This window comes from Schistocerca serialis, chromosome 4 (genome assembly GCF_023864345.2).
Source record: "Schistocerca serialis cubense isolate TAMUIC-IGC-003099 chromosome 4, iqSchSeri2.2, whole genome shotgun sequence".
Taxonomy (NCBI): Eukaryota; Metazoa; Arthropoda; class Insecta; order Orthoptera; family Acrididae; genus Schistocerca; species Schistocerca serialis.
The window spans coordinates 90,708,855-90,735,880 of record NC_064641.1 but is presented as its reverse complement, the minus strand read 5'-3'; the positions used below and the strand labels follow the sequence as shown (position 1 = coordinate 90,735,880).

Sequence of the window (27,026 nt, the reverse complement as noted above, 5' to 3'; positions counted from 1 at the left end):
TTAATTATGATTTTTTGCACAGGGCCAAAGACCGACATTTCGGTCTAATTGAGTTATCATTATCACTGAATTGACTTTCATTTTTTTGTGAGGAACTTATACTTGGGTCAGATTGCTAATTTTTGTTTAATTGTCATTGTCAGTAGATTTCATTGCGGGCATTCAACTATTGCGTTTCAAAATTTCTCTGGGGAGCTTACACTTAGCACAATGTCCACTAGCATTTAAAATAATATCATTTAAAAAAATTTCGGTGGGGAGGTTACACTTGGCGACACCCAGTCCAGGATCGTATTTCGTTGAGAATCTTTTGAAAAACAGTCAGATATCTGCTCTTATTTGCTTAGATATAATTAGGATTTCGCGCAACGCTTTTACTAATATTGTGACTTTCTTTCTACAGGTCAACGGCAATTCGTTGCTCTGCTGTATTTGTTTGTTGCCTTTTTGCATTTGTGCTTATTTGTTTTGTGAATATTTTTGACTATTGTAAAAATGCCGCGAAAGACTGTGAATAGTGTATCGCGAGGTATTGTGAATGAAGTTACCGACTTAAACAGCGTGACCGATAGTAATTGTGACACGCAGTGTAATGATGACAATCCTGCGTTCACTGACAATCAATGCGTTCCAACCACTAATGATGACTTTTGTCTTAATGATGAACAAACGAACTCGGTTATGTCCTCTGTTGATTTGACGACAACCGATGACGCGGGACGCTCTATTGTAATGAGCGCTGCCCAGCCTAACACACCCGGTTTACTAAATTTACGTGATGAACACACAAATTTGTCTAATGAAAATGAACAGGATACACAAAATACGACGGATTTATTTAATTCCGAAATAGTGACTGACAGTGTACGTTTGACTGACAAATCTTTTTGCAAATTACAGAATGACCAAATGGTCACACAGAACGTGACAACTGCATGTACTCCATCACAGAGCACTGAGAATGCAGCAGCTACTTTTGGTTTGGAGCAATTTATGGCAGTAATGCTACAGTTTAAGAACGAATTTAGTGTAAATTCCAAACAACAGAGTGAAGATCTCAAACAACTTAGTGAACAGGTCAAACAAGATAACGAAAAACTCAAACAACACTTAAATGAAAAATTAGACGACAATTCCAGACAGTTAAATGAAAAATTAGACCACAATTCCAGACAGCTTAGTGAACAATTTAGAGCCGTTGCCGTGCAGTGCCATGACACTAAGGAACAGTTGCGCGTGGAAATTGAGGCTTGTTCAAGAAAAAGTAGCGAAGAAATTAAGTCTGTTGCTCAGGAATTAAGGGAATTGCAGACAGCTGCAACAGAAACACTCAGAGACGAAATTAGCGGAGTCGCTAAACAATGCTCTGAAAAAGCTACACAATTACGGGACGAGTTTAAAGCAATGACGGTGGAACTTTCGCGCACAATGGACGCAAAGATAGACGCGAAATTCGAACAGCAGAACACTCAAATTGACGAACGCTTTAATCTTCACATACAAAACAGTGATACGCGTTTCCGCAAATTTATTCAGGATCAAAATAAAGTCAAACGTCAAGTCATGGAAACAATCACTGCACAAAGACAGGAAGACAAACGTAAAATGTTTGCGAAAGCAAAAACATATGTAGACAACAATATTGCTACAGTGTGCGACGAAATTAATTCCATCAAACAGTCGAACAGAGAATTACGTGACGAAATTTCTGACCTTAAATCGAAAACAGACACATACACAACCGATTTTCAAACAGTGACCGACAGACTCGAACAATTAGAACTAACACAGGATTCAGATGTCGTCAAAACTGACGTTAAAAATCTGAATGAAACTACGCGTAAATTGCAAAAACAGATTAATGCCTCTGACACTAAAACTGATGAGCAGGTAAAAATACTGACTGAAAAATCTGATGAATTGGCCAGTCGTATTGACGCTATAGAAAGTGGTAATGACAACAAATCAGACGATACTTCACCAGTTTCATTTAACCAAACACCTGAATTTCAAAATTTACAGCAGACAATTAATGAGATCGATTCATCTAATAACACGTTGCGTCGAAAACTGACAAGTTTACAGCAAGAAGTAACAGAGATGAAAAATATTTCAGTTAATAACTCAACACAGCAAACGCCACTTTTCGAACATTTGTCAGACTTACGCAGTGCGTGTAATTTGAGCAATTTACAGCAACTACGCGACTTAAAATCCGAAAAGCCACGCGACTTATAATCTGAAAAGCTACGCAACTTGAAATCCGAAATGACACAGACGAACAGATTCACACACAAACCTGAACGTGTTATCAAATTCAGTGACGAGAACGTTGATTATAAGCAATTTGCATTTGTAAGAAAATGTAAGGAATTTAATAATGACAGAACACAGGTACACGCTTTGAGCTGTATACGACAATTTATTTTGTACCTTCACCGCTATTGCCTGTAACGCAAAAGCTAAAATTTATTTGCAGTGCGTAATAGACCTCAGGGGATTCATTACGCTTTAATGAATATGTGCCGTAGCGTGCATAGGGCCCCGAGCTGTAGTAGTGCTGTTTCATCTTTAGTTTTCTGCACTGCTGCCTTCTCTTCTACTATCCTTTATATCTATCAAAACAGCTCTTTAACTATTGCTTTATGTAGAATTAAGAAAAATGACTAAAGAAAACCCGATATGACAAATTTTTACCGAAAGTGACAATTTTCATTGGGCACTCCAGAACTACCACGAGAATATTAATTACAGATAAAATCGTAATCATTAGTATGTATAAAATTTTGAGCAATTGGAACCACATTTTGTAACAATAGATGTTTTTCACTACAATAGCATGAAAGTCAGTCGCTTAGCGTACCTAACCAACAATGCAGTCTACAAGGTCAACCAAACTTTAATGTTTCGCCGCGTGCACGTATAGTCCCTGATACAACAAATAGTAACGCACGGCAGCAAGGAAACAACTACATACAAAGAAGGCAGTATTTCAATTCCTATCGCAATGCACCGTATAGGAATGACTATTACGACAGACGTAAAACCGATGAACACAATTATCAGCGTACATTTAATAACAGTCTATCTTATCAGCAGCATGAACGTTAGCAACAACAAATAATCATGAATGAAACAGGCAATAGGTGTCATCTATAGCGTAACACGTCAGTAAGAAATAACAGAGCAGTTCAAATAGTCGAAATGCCGCAGCATCCTCCCGTAAATGATAGCACGTACGACAGAATTTGACCAGACACAGTACAGGTTGCATATTCCAGTAACGTAAGCAATAATTTAGACACGCAGAATCTTGTTCACGAAAATATTATTTTTGACGCCATCCGACACACGTTTGCATTAAAGACAGAATTACGACGTACGTAGACGATATTCTTATTGCAGAAGCTAACTGGTCTGAACACAATGTGATTTTAGAACGTCTGTTACAAACTTTTCGTTCACAAGGACTTACAGTTAATCTTAGTAAATCTCACTTTGGCAAAACTTCTATAAAATTTCTTGGACACGTAATTTCAGCAGAAGGCATTGCGCCTGATCCGGAAAAACTTCAAGCTCTACGTGACATTACTGTTCCTACAACGAAAAAACAATTACGCAGTTTTTGGGATTAATTAACTTTTTTCGTAAATTTATTCATCACTCTGCTTTAGACACACCCAGATTATGCCAATTAACAGGTAAAAACAGTATTTGGTCTTGGGGTAAGTAAGCACATTCTGAATTCATGAACCTGAAACATGCTTTGTTGAATGCTCCACTTTTATCGCACCCAGATCTTACCAGAAAATTTTCCATTGCCACCGACAGTTCTAACACCGCTTTAGGCGTACACATTTTCCAGGAAATTGAACAAGATGGTTCTACAGTAATTAAAAACATCGCATTTGCAAGCCGCATTTTGTCACCTGCTGAGCGAAATTATTCCGTTACAGAACTGGAAACATTATGTGTTGTATGGGCTTTTACGAGATTTCGGCACTTTCTTTATGGCAGACATACCACCGTTTACACATACCACAGAGCGATACAATTTTTACTTTCGGCTAAGTTCACTCACGACAGATCAAGCAGATGGAAACTTTATTTACAGGAATTTAATTTTACAATAGTTCACATTCCCGGCACACAAAATGTTATAGCAGACGCACTATCGCGTTCTCTGAGCAACAATCAGCAAGACGTAGCAACCAACTTCTGCAAAGCAAATTTCAGTGTCATGTACATTCAACAAGTTGCATTTGAAAATTTTATTTCGTCGTCATTACAGGACATAGCACAACAACAAAATAAAGACAACGTGTGGAAAGAAATTAAACACCTTTGGCAAGATAGGAATAATGTTACGATTAGAAACCATTACACTGTACGCAATGACATTCTGTTTCGCCGCTCTCATCCTGACAGCAACAACTGGTTATTATGCATTCCTGACGAACTGGTTAACAAATTAATCTGGTACACTCATTTAAGTTACGCACATTACGGAGCACGAAAATGTTTTCTTATACTGAGACAGAACTGTTATTTTACCAACATGGAGAAACGTATACGACGAGTTTTAGCGTCTTGTAAAATTTGCCAGAAAACTAAGTCAGACACCACTTCACATATTCCTCCATTATATCCCATTATACCTGTTAAATTAAGACATATGGCCGCAGTAGACATTTTTTGGTCCAATTCCGAGAACTAACAGAGGTTTTTGCTACATATTTGTCGCTGTTGAACTCACTTCAAAATTTGTTACTTTCACTCCGTTACGCAAAGCTACTGCTAAAACTGTTTCGAAAGCATTTGTAAAACATTTTCTATTTCATGTAGGGCATGTGATGAAAGTAATTTCTGACAATGGATCACAATTTCGTTCTGCTACATGGATACGTATGTTACGAGCTAGAAACATCTCTCCGATTTATATATCCAAGTACCATGCTTCTTCGAACCCCTGTGAAAGATTAATGAAAGAAATTGGTAAACTGTGTAGAATATACTGCCACAAAAGACATATTGATTGGGACACACACATATTCTCATTCCAAGATGTAATTAATTCCATTCCAAATGAATCCACTATGCTATCTCCGTTTGTTATACTGAAAAACGTTGAACCACCAAACAAAATTAAAGAATTAGTAAACTTCCCTACTTGTCGTCGACTAAGACACCATGAAATAATTAACATTGCACTGAACAACATCAAACGTGCCGCAGAGCGCCGGAGAAGACAGCAAAAACAGGTTTGTAGACGCCGAGACTTTCACGTTGGACAGAAGATATTAGTACGTACACACTATTTATCCAGCAGAATAAAAGGTAAGTGCAGTAAATTTGAACTTCTATACGCAGGTCCATATCTGATTCGCAGCATCCCTCACCCCAATGTTGTACACGTCGAGACTTTGAGAACCAGAAAACTGAAAGGCAACCACCATTGGTCAAATATTAAACCCTTTATTGAATGAAGACACTTTATGATTCAACACACTATGATGCCATTTACTAATTTTTTTATGACCACTTATGCAATTATATTCACATGACTAATTACTGATGATTATCGTATTTTTTCTTGGCAAGTGCCCGGCAAGGTAAGGTTAGCAGGTCGCTTTTCTTGTCGTTACACATCAGACCGTGCACATTTTCCATTTTTTTGTGTGTATGATTGTATTCCAGTTTAGTTTGTATGCACTGTGAAATAGTTAAGATATAATACACATCAGTTGACTTTGACATTTTTGTTGCCCTATGACATCTCAAGATCGTGACTGTTTTACATTTTTCTTTTTGCTGTTGCATTGTGATATTCTCTGTACGTTTTGCCTTTGAACACTGTCTATGCTTTTGACATATTACGTTTTCTGTCATGTTATGCTGTATGCTTAATTGTGTCACCATAAACCAGTCATTATTTAGTGGGTATATGATTTAAATGTAAGACATTAATCTCTGTTCATCAATTTCAGAAAGAAATGATGCGTGTAAGAAATAAATTCAACAGAAATGGGAATTTCACCTACGGAATAAACGAAAGAAGATGCAATAACTTTATGAGGAAGAGTAAATGGATCAGGATTAACAAGCTTTAACAAGAATATACTATACTCATCGTAGAATAGCAGTCTTAACTAATTTTTCTTTCAGAATACAAGGTGACTGATGCAGGCTGTCAGACAGAACTACACATCTTAGTTTTAGTGATGAAATATGCTAGAGATAAGGAATAGTTGTGTAATGAGTAATGAAGTGATTTTTTGCAGATGATAATGAATGCTGATGAATAATGATGAAGAATATGCTGCTATGAATAATGAAGTTTTTCTTTACAGGTGATGATGATAATGGAGTTTTTGATGATACGGATAATGAAGTTTTTTTCTTTGCAGATGAGGATAATGTTGAAGTTATTTTTGGCTATGTAGTTATTTAAGTATTTGTTGCAGTTCGTTTTGACAGCAAGTGTTATATTGCACAGTGTAATGACTGAAGGTTTTGGAAAGGACAGCTATGGAGCACACTTTTATACACATTTCACTACCTGTTAATTCGAAGTTCATTACTTTTCAGCATAAAATGCATTTCTCTTTTCAGCTTAATAATCCATTTTTATATATTTTGCAGGAGAAATTATTTATGAGATTAATGTGCTATAAGCATTTGTTCATTAAATTGATGAATGTGGTTACATATACTCTACTTGTTTCATAATCTTGCCACAGCTAACTTATGACGAATGACGTTACACATTTTTCATTTATACCAATAACCCAGAAGCAAAATTCTTCTCTCTTGCTTTCCCCTATAATTACCCTAAGCAATGCATTGCTAACAAAAAAATGTATTACCAGTCCCAAATAATGTTACTAGTTTAAGAGAATTCTAAATAATACTGATCAGCTCTGAATAGTATGTCACTTCAGTAATGACTTCTTAATGATACAGAAAAAAAAATAATAATAATGCTTTGTAACTGGCTAATAACTGCCACTGTTTATTGTAATGAGACTACTTATAATGCCCATGATTATTAATGCTATGACTGTAATTAACTGATTTTTAATCATGACTTCTTAATGGTGTGTATCACCAGTTTCAAATAATGCTACTCATTTAAGAAAGTTCTGAATAATACTGAATGATGAACAATGTTTTATAATATTCAATACTTACTGGCCACTGAGTGCCAATAATTAATCTAATTAAATGAATTATGACCTTTGAATTATGACCTTTCATGTTTTGGTAACTGGTCAATGAGTGCCAATAATTAATGTCACTAAATGAATTACGTTATTAATTATGCCATTAATTAGCTCCTGTTTTCAATTATGACTTTCATGTTCTATAACTGGCCACTGAGTGCCAATAACTAATGTCACTAAATGAATTATGTTATTAATTATGCCATTAATTAGCTCTTGTTTTCGATGTTGACTTTTCATGTTTTGGTAGATGGCCAATGAGTGCCAATAATTTGTATCACTCAATGTATTATGTTAATGCTAGGTCAATAATTGACTCTTTTATTTCAATGAAGACTTCTGATGGACATTATTCTGTCATACTAAATATGCTTTGTAACTGGCCAAGGACTGCCACTGTTTATTGTAATACGATTACCCATGATGCCAATAATTTAATTTTATGAACATTATTCTGTAATACTACATACTTGGTACAGAAATGTTCAATAACTGGGCTATGAACGCCGCAAACTACTACTGTAATTCTCAATGAAGCCTATTATGTGACTTAATGTCCTTCACCTTATGAGCTAACTACCCTGAATTACTGCAATATCCATTTGTCCTGTCCATCCTCATGATCATGGAGCACTGTATTTGGTTTTTGCACTAATTCTGCGTTGGTGTGCCTTGTAAGAGCGTGGTGTTGACACGACATGCTGTCCACCACCGTGAGGGATGAAGACGTTATTATGGTCCCACTGTTTGGTGTACCTGATGTACTGCTAAAATGGTAACAAGAAATATTACTACGACATTTCAGTGTCTTGGCTACGCTGATAAATTCTGATGGGAAAAGAACTTCAAATTGTGTCACTTGGTGTTGTACTTCTGTGGAAAGATATGGACTTTCAGAACAGCTGTGTGCACTCTAAAGTGCTACAACCATGATGCAATCCTTCCCTTTCCTATACTAATAGTGAAAATCATTTTTTGCTAACATCATTTATGTTCATGGGCTATAATTTTTTTTTTCCTCGATTTGCTGGACTCCAGTGCGAGTATACTTATGTCACTTGTCGACATGATTTTTTTGCCTTTATGTTTATTTGTTGTGAAAATGCTAAAGACATTTTTTAGATTTGTTCTGAAGTACAGTATATGTGCACTCTTGTCTTTTATATTGTATATACATTTTTATTTTGATGATATGTTCTGAACTACAGTGCATGTGCACTTATGTTATGTGTTAATATGTTTTCTACTGAACTTCAGTGCCTGTGCACTTTTCTCATTTTTCAATATGATTTGTACTCATTCTGTATGTTCAATACTTCAGTGTGTTAGCACTTATGTCATTTGTTACTCATTGTATATACATTTCGTCATTTGCTGATATGTTCTCAACTGCAGTGCACGTGCACTCATGTCACTTGTCAATATGATTTTTTGCCATTCTGTTTATTTGTTCTGAAAATGCTAAAGAATTTTTTCAGTGCGTGTGCACTTTGTTATCTGTCAAATAATTTGTATATACAGTTTTCTGATTTGCTACTATGTTTTGTACTCATATTTTGTCTTTGTTTGAAATGTTTTGTACTCAGTGCATGTGCACAACATTTAATTCATGTACCTAAATATTCTGTAAATTGTAGAAGTTGATTAATTAAAGAAAAATTTTGCCGCGCTTGGCAAGTCCAAATGACTCACCATCGCTGCCAAATTTTTGCCCCCCCAGTGGAGGGTTATGAAACACGTATGTTGTGTGGCGGCGATGGCGAGGCATTGCAGAGTCTCTGACCAGACAGCCGTTTATCGTGGCTATTCTGCGCTTGACCGCGCGAGAGTTGCGAGCGGTACTCTGTCAGTAGTAGTCGTGCAGTACAGTTGCGAGCAGTAGTCAGTGGGCAGTCTGTCAGTAGCAGTAGGGCAGAGCAGTCTGTCGGTAGTAGCAGCCCAGTGCAGTCTGTGCGTGAGGAGTCGGCGGGCGTCGACATGGCACTCTGGTCAAGATTCAGGATGAGGTATATTATTTTTAAATGCGCTCAGCTAATAATGTAAATTAACTGCAACTAATTTGTGCAATAATCGCCCCAATAATAATTTTGGTTTTCAAAGCAATATTTTTAACAAAAGAACTATTTAATTGAACGAACGATTTCCTTCCATTTCCTTTAAACAAAAGTTTCAATTAAATTTCAAAAAAAAAATATTAAAAAAAAATAATTCTTGCAATGCATTTCCTCCAAGCCGTGGCCAACAATAAGAGCAGAACTTTGACATGCAGTTATACTGAGGTAAGAAATTAATTCTGATTTTTTGCACAGGGCCAAAGACCGACATTTCGGTCTGATTGAGTTATCATTATCACTGAGATTTTCTTATCACTGAATTGACTTTCATTTTTTTGTGAGGAACTTATACTTGGGTCAGATTGCTAATTTTTGTTTAATTGTCATTGTCAGTAGATTTCATTGCAGGCATTCAACTATTGCGTTTCAAAATTTCTCTGGGGAGCTTACACTTAGCACAATGTCCACTAGCATTTAAAATAATATCATTTAAAAAAATTTCGGTGGGGAGGTTACAACTCTCAAATAATTATAATAGGCTACAAGCAATCGTCATATCATCATGTCAAATTTCAAAGTGTTTCGTTTATGTTATCGTGCAATTTGTTGAGGATTGCAAAGAAATCGGGAGAGAAAATTTTGAAATTTAACATAAACAATAATTGCACCTTCTTAATAAATCCATAATAAGTCTCCTTTAAAATAATTTACGCAGATGTAATTGTTTATTGCAGGAACCATAAAGACAAATCCAGCGAAAGTAACTTGTGGAACGCGCGGTAAAACCAGTATGTTACTTTCAAGAAACAAAAATGAAAATCGATGTTAAGAAATGTATAAAGCACTTCTAGTAATGATAAAAACGATGACGCAGTCCCAAAGTTAGGAATAATGTACTGATTTCATAGATAAATGGAGAGGAGAACGGCTGGCAGAGCCTTCACGTTTTCTCAGTTCAGGCGGATTAGAGGTGGAACCTTCGAAGGGATCGCCATCGAGTTCTTCCCACGTACCTTTAGACAGATAGTGCGGACTTCGATTTTAGAGACGAGGAATAACTTAAAGCTGACGGAAGTGCAGTTCAGATTCAAAAAAAATTGCACAATGCAGTAATTAGTAACATTTGATGAAGATTAAATTCATAGACTGAGGAAGCAAAGACTGAAACGACAATAGACATTATTAGTCACCTTACTGCTGAGATGCGTAGAAAAGTCTGTCGTGCGGTAGATTTTGGCGGATGCTTTGAGTCAATGCAGTTCTTGCTTTCACTAAAGACCATTACAATTCACTCTCACACTGTGAAACAACAGAGATGCTGTGTACATCCCCGTCGACTGGATGGCGGTGTTGCACCCTTACCATGCAGATTTAACGGAAGAACTACAAAAAATCGGAAACTTACTCCGCGGTTCATCACAGGGGTGTTTAGTCAGCGTTGGCGTCAGAGATGTGCCCAGCAGACTACAACGGGAGACGCTACAAGAAAGCGCTGCACACTACATCTTTAGTCTAAAAAAGTCGAGAGCACTCGTACCAATGGAATTTCGAAAATCTCTTTCTTCCTTCAACTTATATCTGGTGTGTACGTTTTACTTACACAAAAATTTGATTTTGACCCCAGGGCCGACGGTGTAAATAATATACATTAAAGTAATACACAAAAAGGTATTTATATTATACGTAGAAGGTGTGGATAATTCCATACACAGGATTTACACAAAGGTATTTAAAAATACATCAAGCTTCGTAATAAGTCATGAGGTCGCCAGCAGAGACAAATCATGTCTATCCTTTTAGCTGAACAAGGTAGATCTTGATTGTTGGTACTTACGTCTCTTCTTGATGAAACCCGGCGGAGGCTCGAGTCCTCCCTCGGGCATGGGTGTGTGTGTTTGTCCTTAGGATAATTTAGGTTAAGCAGTGTGTAAGCTTAGGGACTGATGACCTTAGCAGTTAAGTCCCATAAGATTTCACACACATTTGAACATTTTTTTCTTGATGAAACAACAATTACTTACAAATCAAAAGCACAAAATTGTGGACGTTCTATTGTATTAATTCATGTATATATGATGTATAAAATAAATATGTTTTATAAAAAAATACTGACATACGAATTGAGACCTGTATAAAGTCTACCATGAAACTACTGAAGTTGAGTGTGAAACTGAGATAGATTCTAATATATGTGTTATCATTGGTAATAGCTATTTTATGAAAGCTTTCTCCAAAGTGATTGAAAAAAGAAACAGTTTGTGATGTTTAAGGAACTATACTGATATAACAATTTCAGTACAGCAAGAATATCAACTACTTAAAAATAGTACTTGAAATGAATTTAGCATACAACGAAACAACCGAAAATGTTTTGGAAGTGGAACGTACGGTTGCTACTGCATTGCAACGACTTACTTTTCTTTAGAACGTGAAACGCCTGTAACGCCCATTGTGCGGTCTTTGGAAGTACTTACTTCTACACATCAGTGGCGTAAAATATACAAGCTGCAAGAAAAGTCGGTCACTCGGCAATTTGCCTGAAGGCAAGCGGCAAATAAATTGGAATGAAAACCAGCGCTATACTATACTGCAGTAGCACTATCACGTCGCTTTGTAAGGCGTACTCGACGGAATCCAGCTACTAGGTAAAAAGCAGACAGCTCACCGCAGCACAAAAGACAGACACGGTACAGGCTAATACGTAGGTTCTCACTCGCGCACATCCTGTTCATAATTTCAAAAGGCTGACTGAGAACATGTGCTTGCATGAAGAATTAGACCATTTTCATGGACTAGTGGTTACCATCGCTAGCTACTAATGCAGAGGTTCCGAGTTTGATAACCGGTGAGTAGTACAGAATATTCTGTGGTGGGAAGCGCAGTGTCCACTTACCCTCGTTAGGTCCAATGAGAAGCCGTTTCATGAAACAAGCAGCGAAATTCACTCGCAAGTCACAGAAGCAATGTCAAAACAGGATAGCTTGCAGAAAGCTGGTAGCCACAAGGAAGTTATTAATTTATTAATAATGACATTAAATAAAGGTTTGAAGACCACAGTACTGATATTTTCGGTTGCTAAGATTGGGGAATACTAACGCTACATCCGAAGAACAAAATTTCATAACTGACGCGCTACCGTTGTTTGGTAATAACTACTCTTTAAAAACGTTGAGGAAAAATTTTCAAATATATATATATATATAGCATTTCCTAGAAACAAAAGTGCATATAAAGTGTTGTCTAAGTACATTATAGTAATGTGGGGCAAGATTGCGCACTTAAGGTCTAAATAGCGAGATACTAAAGGAAACGTCACAAATTACAATTATATTTTATCTGGCATTTCATCTGAATTTTGCCTGTTATATAACAGAGTCCGAAAGACATAGAAATAATTTAAACTGTAATTCGCACTTAGTAAAAAGTAATGCAAATGCGCAGTCTTACCTGACCGTGGGGTAAGAGTGCGTTTCTAGTGGGGTAAATTTGCGCATTATTATCAAATGAGAAAAACAATGTGTCATTTAGTTCTTCGTCTTTTATTTAATTTATAGCGTACATAAACGTAATATACCTTGTTTCTCAGCATATAACAGTTACTGTTGATACAATATTTGACCTAATGAACGAATCTGGGCCTGTCATCAAAAACATGCAAAAATATTCCTGTCGGACGAAAATATTTTTAACAGAGATCACAAATGAAGCGTCCAGAACCTTCATAACAAGAGCAGGATTCACGCCACCAGTCCTCGCACTCGAGACATTGAATCCAGTCTTCTGTTGGTGGATTATTGTATTTTTCAGTACAGCCTGGACAGTGAAAAGTTTGTGAATTTTCCCTAAACGTATTTAAGTTTTGCTTTGCTTTCTTTTTGTTTGCTTGATCAGAATCAAACAGTTTCCGCTTTGTTTTCTTTATTTCCTGTTCTGTTGATTAGGATTCCAGTTGCTTCTTGAATGGGGTCCCAGATACTATTTCTGACTTCTTTCCTTTCTTATTTTTTGGCAATCTTTTCTTCTTGACAAAGGAATTATTTCTTTTGGAGAAACGTAGGTCCTTGGTCCTGGTTGTGGTTCATTTGTAGATGTCTCTGAACTTTGGCTCTGGAGAGATCCAGTTTCAACAGTGGATGCAACATTAAATTTGTCACTTTGGTCCGTAACAGTCGAAGGCAGGAAATCTTCCTCGATGAATATGTGACGATCTGTTGGATCAATATCACATATCTTGAACGCCTTTGTTGCCTTCGTCATTGTGGCCGTCCTTTGATAAGCATTTCCAAACAATTCAGCGATACATTCTTGCGTAATTACATATCCAGGGTGGTTAATGAGCCACTGGTCGCATGCCTGTGAATAAAAGTCCTTCAGTGGCTTGAATGGTACGGTCCCTGCAGTAAAGAACGGCGTTCAGGCTCAAATGTGACGAGTGATTGTCCAAAATTAACAAGACTGGATTATCTTCTGTCGGCTGTGTATGTTTTTCAAAACGTTGTAGCCATGTGAGATACAAATCTGAGTTGATGTATCCAGTGTCCGAACACATCATTAGTGACCCAGGAGGGGCACCGATCTTCAAACTCCTTCATCCTTTTACGAGGAAATATTATTCCTGGAGGAACGTAACTCCCCCCAGCTCCCATACAACATACAACCGTTATCAGCTGACCTCTATCTGCAGATACTATTTTGCCTATGTGCTTCTTGCCGCATGTTGCAATCACTTTCGGAACTTTGTTAGGAACAGTTGTAATTCCTGACTCATCCATGTTATATATGCGATGAGGTTCAAATTTATATCTCTCCATCAGCGACGAAAGATTATGAAAGAATGCTCGTTTGCTGTTCATTTAACCCCATCACACGTCCGAGACTAGTTTTCTGTGGGATTCGAAGGCTAAGATTTCGTCCCTGCAGGAAATCATAAGCCCAGTCCTTTCCGGCCATCTTTGTGTTTTTGTCAAATTCTGTTTTTATGTTATTCTTCTCAGAGTAGTCATGAACTAATCTTCTGAAACCTTTCAGAGTCATACCATAATAACATTTGTCCAAAGATCTGCAGTGTTCGGCGAGTTCCAGTTCTTGTTCATCATTGAAAGTTCTTCCGAATCTTCCCAGTCTGTTTACCCCAAAACCCTGAAAAAAGTGGGGGTGGGAGTATTGATTTTAAGCCTAACCCTACGTAGGCAAAAGTTGCCAAAATAAAAAATTTAGAGATAAAAGTATACTTGCAAGGGCCTCCTACCTCTGTATGGCGATTTCTGAGGGCAGCTGCACTTATTCCAAGCTCCCTCTCTGTTTGTCGTTTAGACTTGCCATTTTCCAAACCCTCTTTCGCAGCCTCCAGCATTTCTCGAGTGCATTGTTTCCGATCGTTTTTCCTTTTGTAGACGCTAAAATATAAAAAAGGATTCTTAGAGGACTGCTGTCGATGTATAATATCCACCTCAACGTTCATAAATATTTCTAGGTCCATGAAAAAGCTAGTAATTATAACGCATGGGATAAGATCACGCACTGCGCAGTTTTGGCCCACCTGCAACGCGTAAACTTGCTCCGCACTATGACACTGCAGCTTTTGACTGCACATGGAAACGCTTTGTAGGAATACAGATGTGTTAATATACCACAAGACTGACAATGCATCGTAATACACAATGGAATAAAGTTAAAATTGATAATCTCATTATTGCCTGAGTTATAGCTTATTTCCGGAAAATGGAATGTTATATGAAAATAACGTAAAACAGTTCTTACCGCATTGCGCAGCCGTTAACACCAAGACAACAATCAAACTACAGCAACAGAGGCTATTTCGTGCCCTGCAGAGTAGCCAACTGCCGCATTACTAAAACTGAGATACAAGCCTCGCGCAGTCTTACCCGCCGCGCAAACTTACCCCACTCTACTCTACACTGCGCATTTTCATCAAGTAAATAACAGAGAATCCCTACATATGACAAAACTGAGTTTATGCATTATGGAATTATATATGTATGAGTGTGTAGAACACTAGATATCCTGGAAGACAGTGAAATTTACACTAACAGCCGTTAAGCGCCAAATCTAATAATTAATGAACAGATCACTAGCAGTAGACAATATTTTAGGACTTGTTGCTGAATAGAGGATAAAAATTTGAGCAAAAATTCTGCATTTCTGTACTTAATTAGGTTAGTTTGTGTTATCCTGCACATTTTATGGTTCATTTAGCAAATTTACCTCTTGCTACAGGATTATAGCTCCGTTTCTCTTTCGATCGTATGTTTTTTAAACAAAATACTTTTTATTGCAAAACCCAGTATACATTTTAAACTTGTCTTTACCTCATGTCGGCATCAATTTTAATTTGCAACAAAAGAAAAAATCTGTATACATTTTATGTCAGATATTGTATTGGAATTACTATTTGTACTTAAGTTCATGTCACATACGGGAGCGTCATAGCACTTCGCCAGCCAGCGCCGATAAGCTCTCTTCTGTAGAAATAAAACGAGGTATGTTTTTAAATTTGTGTTCCGGCATAACGACAAGCGCCGGCACGCAGATGTAGATTGAAGTGGCTCTGAGCACTATGGGACTTAACATCTGAGGTCATCAGTCCCCTAGACTTAGAAACTACTTAAACCTAACTAACCTAAGGACATCACACACATCCATGCCCAAGGCAGGATTTGAACCTGCGACCGTAGCAGCAGCGCGGTTCCGGACTGAAGCACCTAGAATCTCTCGGCCACAGCGGCCGGCGCAGATGAAGAGCGCAAGAGTAGAGTAGGCTTTGAGACGAGTTCAGCCAATAGTACGCTGACTAGAACCGCACCTCGAAATGAGCGACATCTACCCGACGAGAATCTAAACGCCGCTCCTGCCAGCGTCGGTCGGACAATAGAAGACGGACACTATTAGACCCGGACTAAAAGAGAGCACCAGAAGAGCTGTTACGTGCGGTCCGTATCCATTACTTGCATGGAAATTCTATACTGCGAAAGATATTGATTATTTCCATGTCGCCAATAGCTAACAACATGACATTATAAACTATATTTCAGTATTGTCAATGTATTGTAATAAAAACCATTAATGTGATTTGCTTCAGTTGTTGTATAGCTATCGAAGAAAGCAGCATCCTTTGGGCACCCTACAAGAGACGAGTGGGCAGGACACAACAATTTCCGTTTAAATTTGTGTTTGCCTAAGGTTGGAATTAACTTTCATTTGTAGTGTAAGAAAAAACTGTATAAGATTTTGATAGATAATTTTATTACCACTTGCAATTAGGTATCGGCCATTTATGGCATCGTCACTACGCTTAACGCCACTTGGCGTCTACAAGCTCTCTTACGTGGTGCCGTCTGCTACCTACATCACTCGGCATGTTGGTCATAAAGTCATTTGCTGACTGAAATGGTCAACTTAATTTGTTTCAACGATAACTGTAATTGTCCTCGAAGTTATATATTCATGCTGTACTAAATGGTGTCTATTTCGTTTTAAATGGCCTAGTTGTTCATTCATGCTTTAGTATTGGTCCTCTTTTAAGACACATCTGTAAATATGCAACATTGTAAAAATATTTTTCTTACCGACTTGCATTAGGGCATCTGAAGATGGGTAGAGCGTAATGAATAATAAATGAGCCAAAAAACATCCTGTGACTATTATTTTGCGACCAACCGGCTATTTTTAAGCCTTTTTCGTCTCGGTAATAAAAACCGTCGCACGCCTCTACGAAGACATTCAGTCAGATCCACCAATACGTATATACGTTCAACATATCCTCCTAAACCGACTTCAGTCAAACTCAGTACACATCTCCCTTTGTGTAGGATGACAATCGCTGTCGGGGGAAGAACCACCCATTTATAACAGGTCAGGAGACACATAGTAAACAATGAAAGCGTGAAAACTACCCTCATCACACATGACTAAATTTATTACTTCTGTGACACAATTCTATTTTCAATAAATTTCGAGGACAGTACCCACGTATGCTCCTGAATATGCCTACCAAATATGCTGTTGTATGACACATAGTTCAAGAGATATGACGTCATAAATGCTGAGATGCGTGAAGAAATGCCGAATCATGCAGGAAGTTTTAATGCAGTTATTCTTTACTACCAAGACACTCCTACACCCAACTCATCTTAGAGAAGTCCCTGGCACCTTGTAGCGCTTTTGACAGCTTTTAGCTGCGAGCGCAAACAGCTGTAAGCTAAAACAATAGCCGTCTATACAGCTATGAAGCGGCGTTGTGTTTACAAAATCGCGTTGCAGACACGCGAAGCAGCTGTATTTATAATTTTGAACGGTACGCATATTTCTTTGCTAGACTTTTTCGTAATTTGAAAGGATGTCATGAGCTCAGACCCCTTTCTGTTTGATTGATGATGATGACAATCAATCCGGGGCTCTGAGTGCCTCTCCGACTATTGCTAGGACCTTCCATTCTGTCGTCTCTCGAGGCTGACCGTTTCCTTCTTGAAGCTGTGTTCGGCCATGGTTCACAGAGTCCTGCCAACATCGTCGAATAGTGCCGTCGCTCATAATCAAATACCGAGCGATTCACCGACTACTTCAACCCACTTCTTTGATCCCCAACTACGTGTCCTCTCTCAAATCCTGACGTCTGCGTAATTCTTCACACGCCTGTCTGAGATGCATAGTGACTGTCCAGCTGAGTACACGGAATGAAGTTCACATAAGTTTTATGCCCTGGTATCGACATGTCCTCTGGTTACCACTCTTGTGAGATGGGCAACGAAACTGTGCTGCAGTGTCACGCATTCATCCGCCGTCCGCCAAAGTTAACTCTTTGCATTTTCCGTCGATACCTATAGGATTATCAATTTGCCAGCAGTTTGCATAACTCCTTCGTGGTACGTCTTCTTTTTTTCCTTGTGTTAGAGTGTAATTTTCTTCGCTGCAAAATCAGCAATATTAGGAGACTCTATGATAGCGCTACAAAGCGTTCTTGTTAGATTTCAGGTTTTTGGCCTGAATAAATCCTACTGTGATGAACCTCAATATGGTATCACAAAAAAGCTAGGGATTTTTAATTATTCGTATGAACCGAGATATCGTTGATAGCATAATAATTAGTGCAGAAAGTACTACTTAAAAATTCTAAGAAAGAAGGATGCCAAAGTAAGAATATGTTCACTGGCACTTTTCAGTCATTGCTCCAGCAATGCATTAACAGAAGGGACGAACGCAATGAATTTGCTCTTAGTGTATGACAGGCAACAGTATCCATCTTTTTTGATGTGTGAAAAGTCTTGAACATTTTCGGTTGCGACAGGCTGTGGCCATTCTCTTTGTTACTGCTCAGGAATAGTGCCAATAGTTTTGTACTTGCCTTCAGAAGAGCGTACTGAATGTGAAACCTAAATACTGTATGAGTATTAGTCCCACTCTATATTTTTGAGATGGCTCTGAGCACTATGGGACTTAACTTCTGAGGTCATCAATCTCCTTGAACTTAGAACAAAACTGTGACAGTTACAATTGCAGTTTGTTTTACATTACAGATTTTGTTACTGTACATGATACAACAGCAGTCCCATTTTATAGTCATAAAGCAAAAGACAGTTTGTAGGTGTTAACACAAAAATTATTTATCAACGCAGTTTATCAAAGACGCACTTCAAATTACCTAAGATTCCAAAAAAAATCAAACTTTTATTTCAGTAGTGTTTGTAGCTATAATCAACATTTGCTATGGTCAGTTCCGATGCCAAAGTTTCAGGCATGGTTTTATGTGAAGTGTACCATACACGACTTTTTATCATGTGAAATTGTAATGAAATCTAGACCTTTAGCTGCTAACAGGCGTTGATAAATATCAATTGCTTTTCGCTATAGATTGAATGAAGAATCAAATCAGCGCTTTAATAAAAATAACAAAATTGTAATGCATGGATATCCTATTGAATTATTATACGATGATCGTTTTGTGCGCTCTTTCACTGCTATGAAAGAGTCAAAAACCAAAATAGGGAGTTTCTACCGTATTTATACCTCTGGTGCTACAATGACGCAATTCTAACTGATATGGCCCCCTTTTTTTTTTACCACAATTGACGGTGAGCCACCCTTCGAAAGAAACTCTAGTAGAGTCGAAAAAATCTCGGTTTTAGATTCGTCACTGGATCCATTAGCATATCCTTTATTACTTCATAATGGAGATTCTGGGTGGCACATTAATTTGTTCCGTAATGCACCAATTACGTCCACTGCAAGGCACCCTAGAAATGACGTTACTATGTCGCAGTATGCATGCTGTCGTCTTGCATTTAGACCACAGTGTTCAGTTTAGAACCAAGAATCTGCAGACGAATAAATTACGCTTAATTTCCTAAAAACGTTCGGCTCCATTTACGTTATGATCACAATTCGTCGAATTTTAACCACAGTCTATACTAGAATATATTATTCCGCTTCTTTCTGACAGAAACGGAAGTGATTGTAAAATTGACTCGTTTGTCAAGCAACGTCATCTCTCAGTTCAAACTCGAGCTGTCGCGGATATAGGCCACCCTCTTAGTCATGAGTTGCCCAACTCCTGGAACAGATGTGCGTTTCTCTATAGTAATGGTATGACTCGCTGCTGAGAGAGTGACGTCACATAGGGCGATAGCTGCGTACGGAAATGCTGGAACTGGAGGGTGAAACGGCCACATGTCCTCGCCCGTCCAATTCTTCGGGTCCAGAATTACGGCGCGGAAAGGAGATCAGAGACCGCAATATCACAACCTCTCTTTGAAATCAGGCGCATAGTCTGGATTCTTTGGAATTGGTACTTGCCTAGAGCTCAATGGAGAAACCTTCAGCTCCATAAATAAAAATAAAACTTTAATAAATATTTAGTTGTAGACTGAAGGTATAGAAAATAGAGCTTGATTAGTGACAAGTCGTAAAAAGTCAACAGTTTTAGCAAAAGAATTCAGTCACACCTGTAAAATAAGATGGATAGTTGTGTGCCAGACTTGTAATAACATTCAGCGGTCTCCAAAAAATAATTCATCTTACTTTACATCGTAAAAATCCGCATTTCAGGTACATTCTACATCTGCAAGGGCAGTAAAATGAACAGGAACCAGAAGGAGAAAGTATGTAAACTGTATTTACTTCAAAGGTAAACGCTGCAACTGTTAAAAAATTATTCCACTGCAAGAAGAGGCGGTCAATGCCTTCATGGCAAAATGTTTATGCTTTCCTACGCAACTATGGTTGTATACAGGCGTGCCCCCTTTCCTCCAAAGCAAATCGACGATCACAAATGACTTTCTTCAGTGTACGAAAAAATGGAAATCGGGACTGTAGGTAGCATGTTTAATGTTCTCAGATAATGATAATGACAGTACACTTTTCTGCCAGGTTTGAAGAGTTTGGCGAGACTCTTGAACAGTGTTAAACTTCCTCAAAGCTATGGTAGCAGCAGTGTCGGCTCAAATCTGAGTGCTTCTAAAACTAAGCCCGGTGTCAATTAGTTGGTCACAGAGCCCTAAAGTTAATCGAGTCTTTTAGCTTCCAGTCAGGCATTAAGTTTCGCATTGTGTTTAGTTGATTGCAGATACTGATTTGCCATGATGTGTTCGTGGACAGCCCATCCACTTTTCTTACTCGTAAGCTGATCTTTTAAAAAGGTCACTGTAAGGATGCTAACAGTTTTACAATGTGGGCATTTTGATAGAATATAGGAGTAATCCTGCCCAGTGTTGTGAACGACTTCATACCCAACGGTAAATAGAGGTGGGTTATGAGGTGGTGTGACATTTGTCGTTGTAGGAAAGTTAGTGAGTAAGTAACACAGCAGACAGAAGATTGACTTAACCTGTATTCCTGCAAACAACGAAGACTGTAGCAACAGACAGAGCCGAGCTCATCAGTGTCAACTAGGAAGACTCTCGGTGTACAAAGCATGAACTATGGTGTTGGAGCCTCTACTAGATGGCCTTCCTGTACCGTGGTGTTAGAGGGATATCGTAGCCCAGAGCCGCTAGAAGCGTGGCTCAGCAGACCTGATCCATTAGATCCATGGATCCCTCACGACCGCTACCGCCTTCAGACAGACATTTGCACTTCTGTTGCCAACTGTGGAACACTGGCAGGGTGATTCAGATACGTGATATCACATACAGTCTTCTTTCTTAGTGAAGTCTCTGTCTGGAGAATGTGAAGACAACAGAAAAAATGCTTTCCATTGTCCTTGTCCATGTACTAGATGTAGGTATACTTTCTCTGCACTACTAATGTTTGCCAGTTTCCTGTCGACTGACAAAAAGAATAAAAGCTTTTTCGAGGCAAGGACCGGTAAAGTTCACATGTCAGAACAAATCTTTATTGTGATCGTGGCAATATGTATTCTTTCCGTTGCATACAAAATGAATCTTATGTTTTTCTTAATATTTTAATTCTTAGGTCAATGAATCACACTTAAGGCCATAAACCTGTGATTATTACAAAAAATAACACATATTTCTATTCAAATCGTTCACATTTCATTCAAAATTCCAGGGTCGTTCTTCTTAACTTCACTGACTATCTGGTTTTGAGACATGTTTTGGGACGGTCGAATGGTGGTGAATGTGCAATGGCGGCAAGTTTGCGTGTGGAATGGACTGAAGTGTTATGAAAGAAGAGCAATTCTATTTTCCACATTGGTTGTGTTATAATCACTGTTATTTACATGACCATCAGCTGATTTCGGCGGTTGCTAGTGTCGGGGAATAGTGTAGTGAGTTTTCGTTTTTTGTTCGTATGTCACTACGGCAATAGTTATTTTACAGTGTCGACAAGCATAGAATGTTGTCCTCGCTGATCTTCTACAATATACGAGTATTCACTTGTAAATAGCTGATGGCCGAAATCAGTTGACGGTGATGTAAATAACCTTGGTTATTTGACAGACAAGGTGGAAAACGGAATTGTCTACGATAAATTATTTGCTGTGGCACCTGAATTGAATAAATTTAGTCCGCAGCTCGTGGTCGTGCGGTAGAGTTCTCGCTCCCACGCCCGGGTTCCCGGGTTCGATTCCCGGCGGGGTCAGGGATTTTCTCTGCCTCGTGATGACTGGGTGTTGTGTGCTGTCCTTAGGTTAGTTAGGTTTAAATAGTTCTAAGTTCTAGGGGACTGATGACAATAGATGTTAACTCCCAGAGTGCTCAGAGCCATTTTGAATAAATTTATTTGTATGAAGGAAAAACAATAACAGTAGAAATTTTTTTTCCATCAGAAATACACAGACCCTTGCAGCTATTAGGAGAAAGAGCTTTAACGTACATTATAAAACTCAGCAACTATCAAAGTTCTGCACATCTGTCTATTCGTTTATCTTGGTGTAGTTAACAAATTTATGCCTTGAGACCCATGAGTCTGAATTTTTGGTACTAACGCGCGTTGTGCCTGTCGGCTTCTAACAGGCACTGTGATAAATTCTCTGTTTTCGTATAAACAGGCATTTTTTTATAGGCCCTATATCACTTATTTTACGGCGTTCTTCGCGCTACTCATTTTCTGGACTGGTGTAGGATACAGTTATAGAAAAATTAAATTTATGCAATAACAATATTGGAGAAAATCTCCGTTATGAACGTGGACAGCCTTGCACTCAACCGCCGTAGGCAACTGACACGTCATTTCCTGCACTTAGCTCCTAAATGCACATAACGAGCACCGGTAAAGCATCGCTGAGATACCTGCCGTCATGGATATCCTAGAAATGCATGGTGCTGATCGTCAGCTGAAATATGGAACGATATTTCTCAAAGCTTCCTTTATATTGTAAATAAATGTGTTTGAGAAATCAGTGACTGATGTGTTCATTGTTTTAAGCAGTGTTAGAAGAATTTACGGAATATGGTGAAATAGGAGAAACAAAAAACAAACCAAATTTGTATTATTTTTTTTTTATTTATAACCATTTTAAAGTAGGAGTAGACATTCAGCCCAGGAGAGCAGCCTTAGCGTGGAGGTGGGCGGCGGCGGCAAGAGCACCGGGGGCAGCGTAGGCTAGAGGCGCGGGGGCGGCATACGCCACAGCGGGGGCGGCGTAAGCGCGGGCGGCATAGGCGAGGGCGGCGCCGTTGATGACGGCGTCGCGGGCCTGAGTCTGGGCGACGGCGGTCAGGTGGGCGGCCCTGGTGGCGGTGACGGCAGGGGTGTCCAGCAGGTAGCCGTCGGAGCGCACGGCGACGGGGGCGGGGCCGTAGGCGGCGTAGCCGGCGTGCACGGGGGCGGCCACCACAGCGGGGGCGGCGTACGCGGCGGGGGCGACGACTGCGGCGGGGGCGGCGCCCAGGTAGCCGGGCTTAGCCACGGCGACGGCCAGGATGGCGCTCAGGACGATCTGAAATTCAGAAAATGATGTAAAATGATGATATGTTTTCATGTCAGTCTCATACCATAGAACATCTACTGTCAATTGAAGCAGTAAGTGTTTAGACGGCAGGGGTTCTCAGTACCAGGGTGTTCATGGCTGGGAGGGTTGCTGCTGCTGCTACTGCTGCTGCTGAAATGTGCCTCTGTTGTGGTCCAGATGGGTTTATATACACGGCTTGTCCAGCAGACGGCCTCGTGCAGTGGCCTTGCTAGAGGTACTGCGTTGGGCGTTGTCTCGTTGCCGCCGATTTCTTCCGCCTCAAACTGATTTTTCAATACAGACATCACGTGTTGTCTCTTCATTAAAATTTGTGAATTACTTTAAATCTGTTATCTATATCTCGTCCAGTTTTCGAGCTTCTGGAGCTGTCTAACATCAAGGCCCACACTTAGGTCTTAAGCTTACTATCCTGTAGGATAGTTATAGTTACTTCATTTATAAACACTAATGATAATACTTGGCAGCATATTATCTCCTGAAACTAGATGAACTGGAATGTAATAGGTAAATATATGAGACTTATATGGTGGTGGTTTGTAAGGGCTCTGATGCCAAGTTTAGCTGTAGAAAGTTTTCTCCACAAAGAGGCAACACGATAAACTGTACAGTTTCTTTTTTTTGTCAAAGTTTATGCGCAGTTCGTATACTGTAGCGTGTCGTTAGTACGGATTAAATGTAATTTTGAAAGTAATTCACGTGTGGCTCGTTTGTGGATGCAGGAAAGATAACATTTTAACTTCAATTTAGCGCCTTTGTGTTACCGAAGATGACTATGGATTATATTCAATGTTGTGTCTTGTCAATAGCTGTTTGAATGAAAGAATGAGATCTGTGAATCTATGCTCCTGCTATCACTTACAGAAGTTTGAGAAGAGGTCCTCCCAGAGTGGAAGTTCACCACAGCTGCAAATACCTGATAAGCACCCTGAAAATTTGCTTAGTCATGGTTCACTAAGCAAAATACGTTGTCTATGCTTCCGTGAACTACGATTTATAAATTGTGTTTGGATCCAGTAAGATGCTCAGTCTGTAATTAAGACCTATCACTATTTTTATGAACAGTAGTAGGTGCTTGAAATTTGATGGCAGTCACCTTAAGTCTTATTTTATTGCGCCGCTCCAGATCTTGCTGACTTAATTTTTTCTAGTACTTGTATTACACCGTGATACATTTCCTGGACTTCTGCGCAATGTTGACATTTACATTCAGAGTGGGTGAAATGTTTATTCGTTGAAGTGGAAAGTGGGCCGTTACTATGGCAACATCATCGTTGCTGGTTGTTCCGCAGGGAGACGGACCAGGCGGTCACTTTGGCAGTGCAGCGACGCCTGGAGGAGGAACGACCGTGTTCTCATGAGCGGCAGAGGGGACCGTGTTGAGCGATCGAGTACCGCGCCTCGCTGGGTACATCAGGAGTGTGCTCCAGGTTAAAAGTGTTTACCCCACTCGATCCCTCCCTATGGTCGATTTGACTGCTTGAGGATAATGAGAGCAACAGGACTAAGAAAGTATGGATACTATTGTCCTCATCACATTGCTTTTCACTTAAAGGTATTGTCTGGTATGTTGGTATGATGAAAGAAGTTAAAGTCTTGTGTAAGATGTGATGATTAGTTCTGACAGGAGCCAGCTGTTCCTGTCAACGAGTGTCGAGACTGAGAGCTCTTTGCTTGTAACACATTTCCTCTAAGTTATTACCAGCTGGTATTTATCAGAGGTAAGTTGTACACGGGCACCGAACTAAAACTGGTCCGGAAACATTTCATGCACCTTAACAAGGAATACTTTTCTGGGTCAGCTTTATTTTCGTCGCCATTTATTACTTAATTAAATTTTTTAAAGTTAGTATACTTTGAGTGCTGTTTTGAAGTGTTAGCTCATCCGTAGGATATGTTAAGTTCTACGATTCTGCTTGAATTTGAATGTTTTCCAAACGTTCCACACAATTTTCTGGTTCATGTCAAAGGCGGGTAAGGGTTGTGTCTGGAGAGAACTACCTGTAGCCTTTTGTGGAGAGAAGGAAAGCCAATGCTAGTGACACGAAGTTAGTAGTAATGTGAAATTCCTGTGTGCATCATTTGATCCACGACAAGGGTATGAGTAATATCAGCTGACCATTGTGCAGATCTGCATGCATCCCAACGAAATAAGACTTAACGTGATTGCCATCAAATTTCTAACAATCACTACTGTACTCAAAAATTACACTAGAGTTGAACGCTGAGGCACACAGTGAATCCAAGTGACAGATATCACACAGAAAAATAGGTAACCTATTTTTCTTCCTGGAACATGAGGAAGCAAATTTTTCAGTGCACTTATCATGTTTTTGGAACTGTCACGACATTCTTCAAAGTGCCAATTGTAGTGTCTTGATCTACTCCTGTATTTTTGTGCGTGATGCAGGCGTAGAATTTCACAGACAACACTCCTTCCTTTAGAAGAGACCCAACATTCAACGTCCTCCATCGTCTCTTCAGTAAACGTATTACGAGCACGACTTGAATTCTTTAACGTTTTCAAAGACTTGCAAACACTAATGATACATGTGTGCTGATTTATCCAGTAGAGTCTGTTCTATGAAAGAAAATTCAAGTTACAACAAACACTTTGTGATGATTTTTATATTTTATTAATAAATTTCATTACATTTTGAAATTAAAAAATACGATCCTCGTACCACTACTGCACTGAAGATTTATGTCAGTCCAAAATGCCCTTTCATTATATTCTGTTTGTGACTTTGATAGCGACGGCGAGTTTAATGTATTTAAGTTGATGTATTGTTGTGGCTAGTTGCCGTGCATAGCAATCATTCGGTCAAACTAGTTTCATCGCAGCACGATAATGCGGCACCCCACACCTTCGGAACTGCTACAGAGCGGCTTCAGGAACACTGTTCTGAGTTTAAACACTTCTGCTGGCCACCAAACTTCCCAGACATGAACGTTATTAAACATATCTGCGATGCCATGCAACGCGCTGTTCAGAAGAGATCTCCACCCCCTTGTACTCTTACCGATTTATGGACAGCCCTGCAGGATTCATGGTGTCAGTTACCTCCAGCACTACTTCAGACATTATTGAAGTCCATGCTACGTCTTGTTACGGCACTTCTGCGTACTCGCAGGGGCTCTACACGATATTAGGCAGGTGTACCAGTTTCTTTGGCTCTTCAGTGTAATAATGGCGCACACTTGTCTCTGTCTTTCCTTTATTGACACTATCATTTCGCTAACGTTGCAGATAATAATGGGCTGACTGCCTCATATGTTTGATCTTCATTGAACATATACAGGGTGTTTCACAATTCCTATTATACGCTTCTACAGTTTGTAGACGGAACACAGAATTACTAG

At 39.1% G+C, this 27,026-nt stretch overlaps 1 protein-coding gene across 8 annotated transcripts in view; it reads right to left on the bottom strand.

Annotated features, from left to right (window-relative positions):
• LOC126473804 (cuticle protein 16.5-like) overlaps window positions 1-27,026 on the bottom strand; it is a 275,913-nt gene that overhangs the window by 14,956 nt on the left and 233,931 nt on the right. For 3 of the 8 annotated variants that reach the window (XM_050101105.1, XM_050101104.1, XM_050101100.1), the window contains exon 4: window positions 23,193-23,414. The exons of 4 other annotated variants lie outside the window; for them this stretch is intronic. In XM_050101105.1, coding sequence (XP_049957062.1) covers window positions 23,229-23,414 — 186 coding nt within the window. In that variant the 3' untranslated portion in view covers window positions 23,193-23,228. Of the gene's footprint in view, window positions 1-23,192; window positions 23,457-27,026 lie in introns of those variants that run through there. One more of the 8 variants, XM_050101107.1, reaches the window with a different exon arrangement.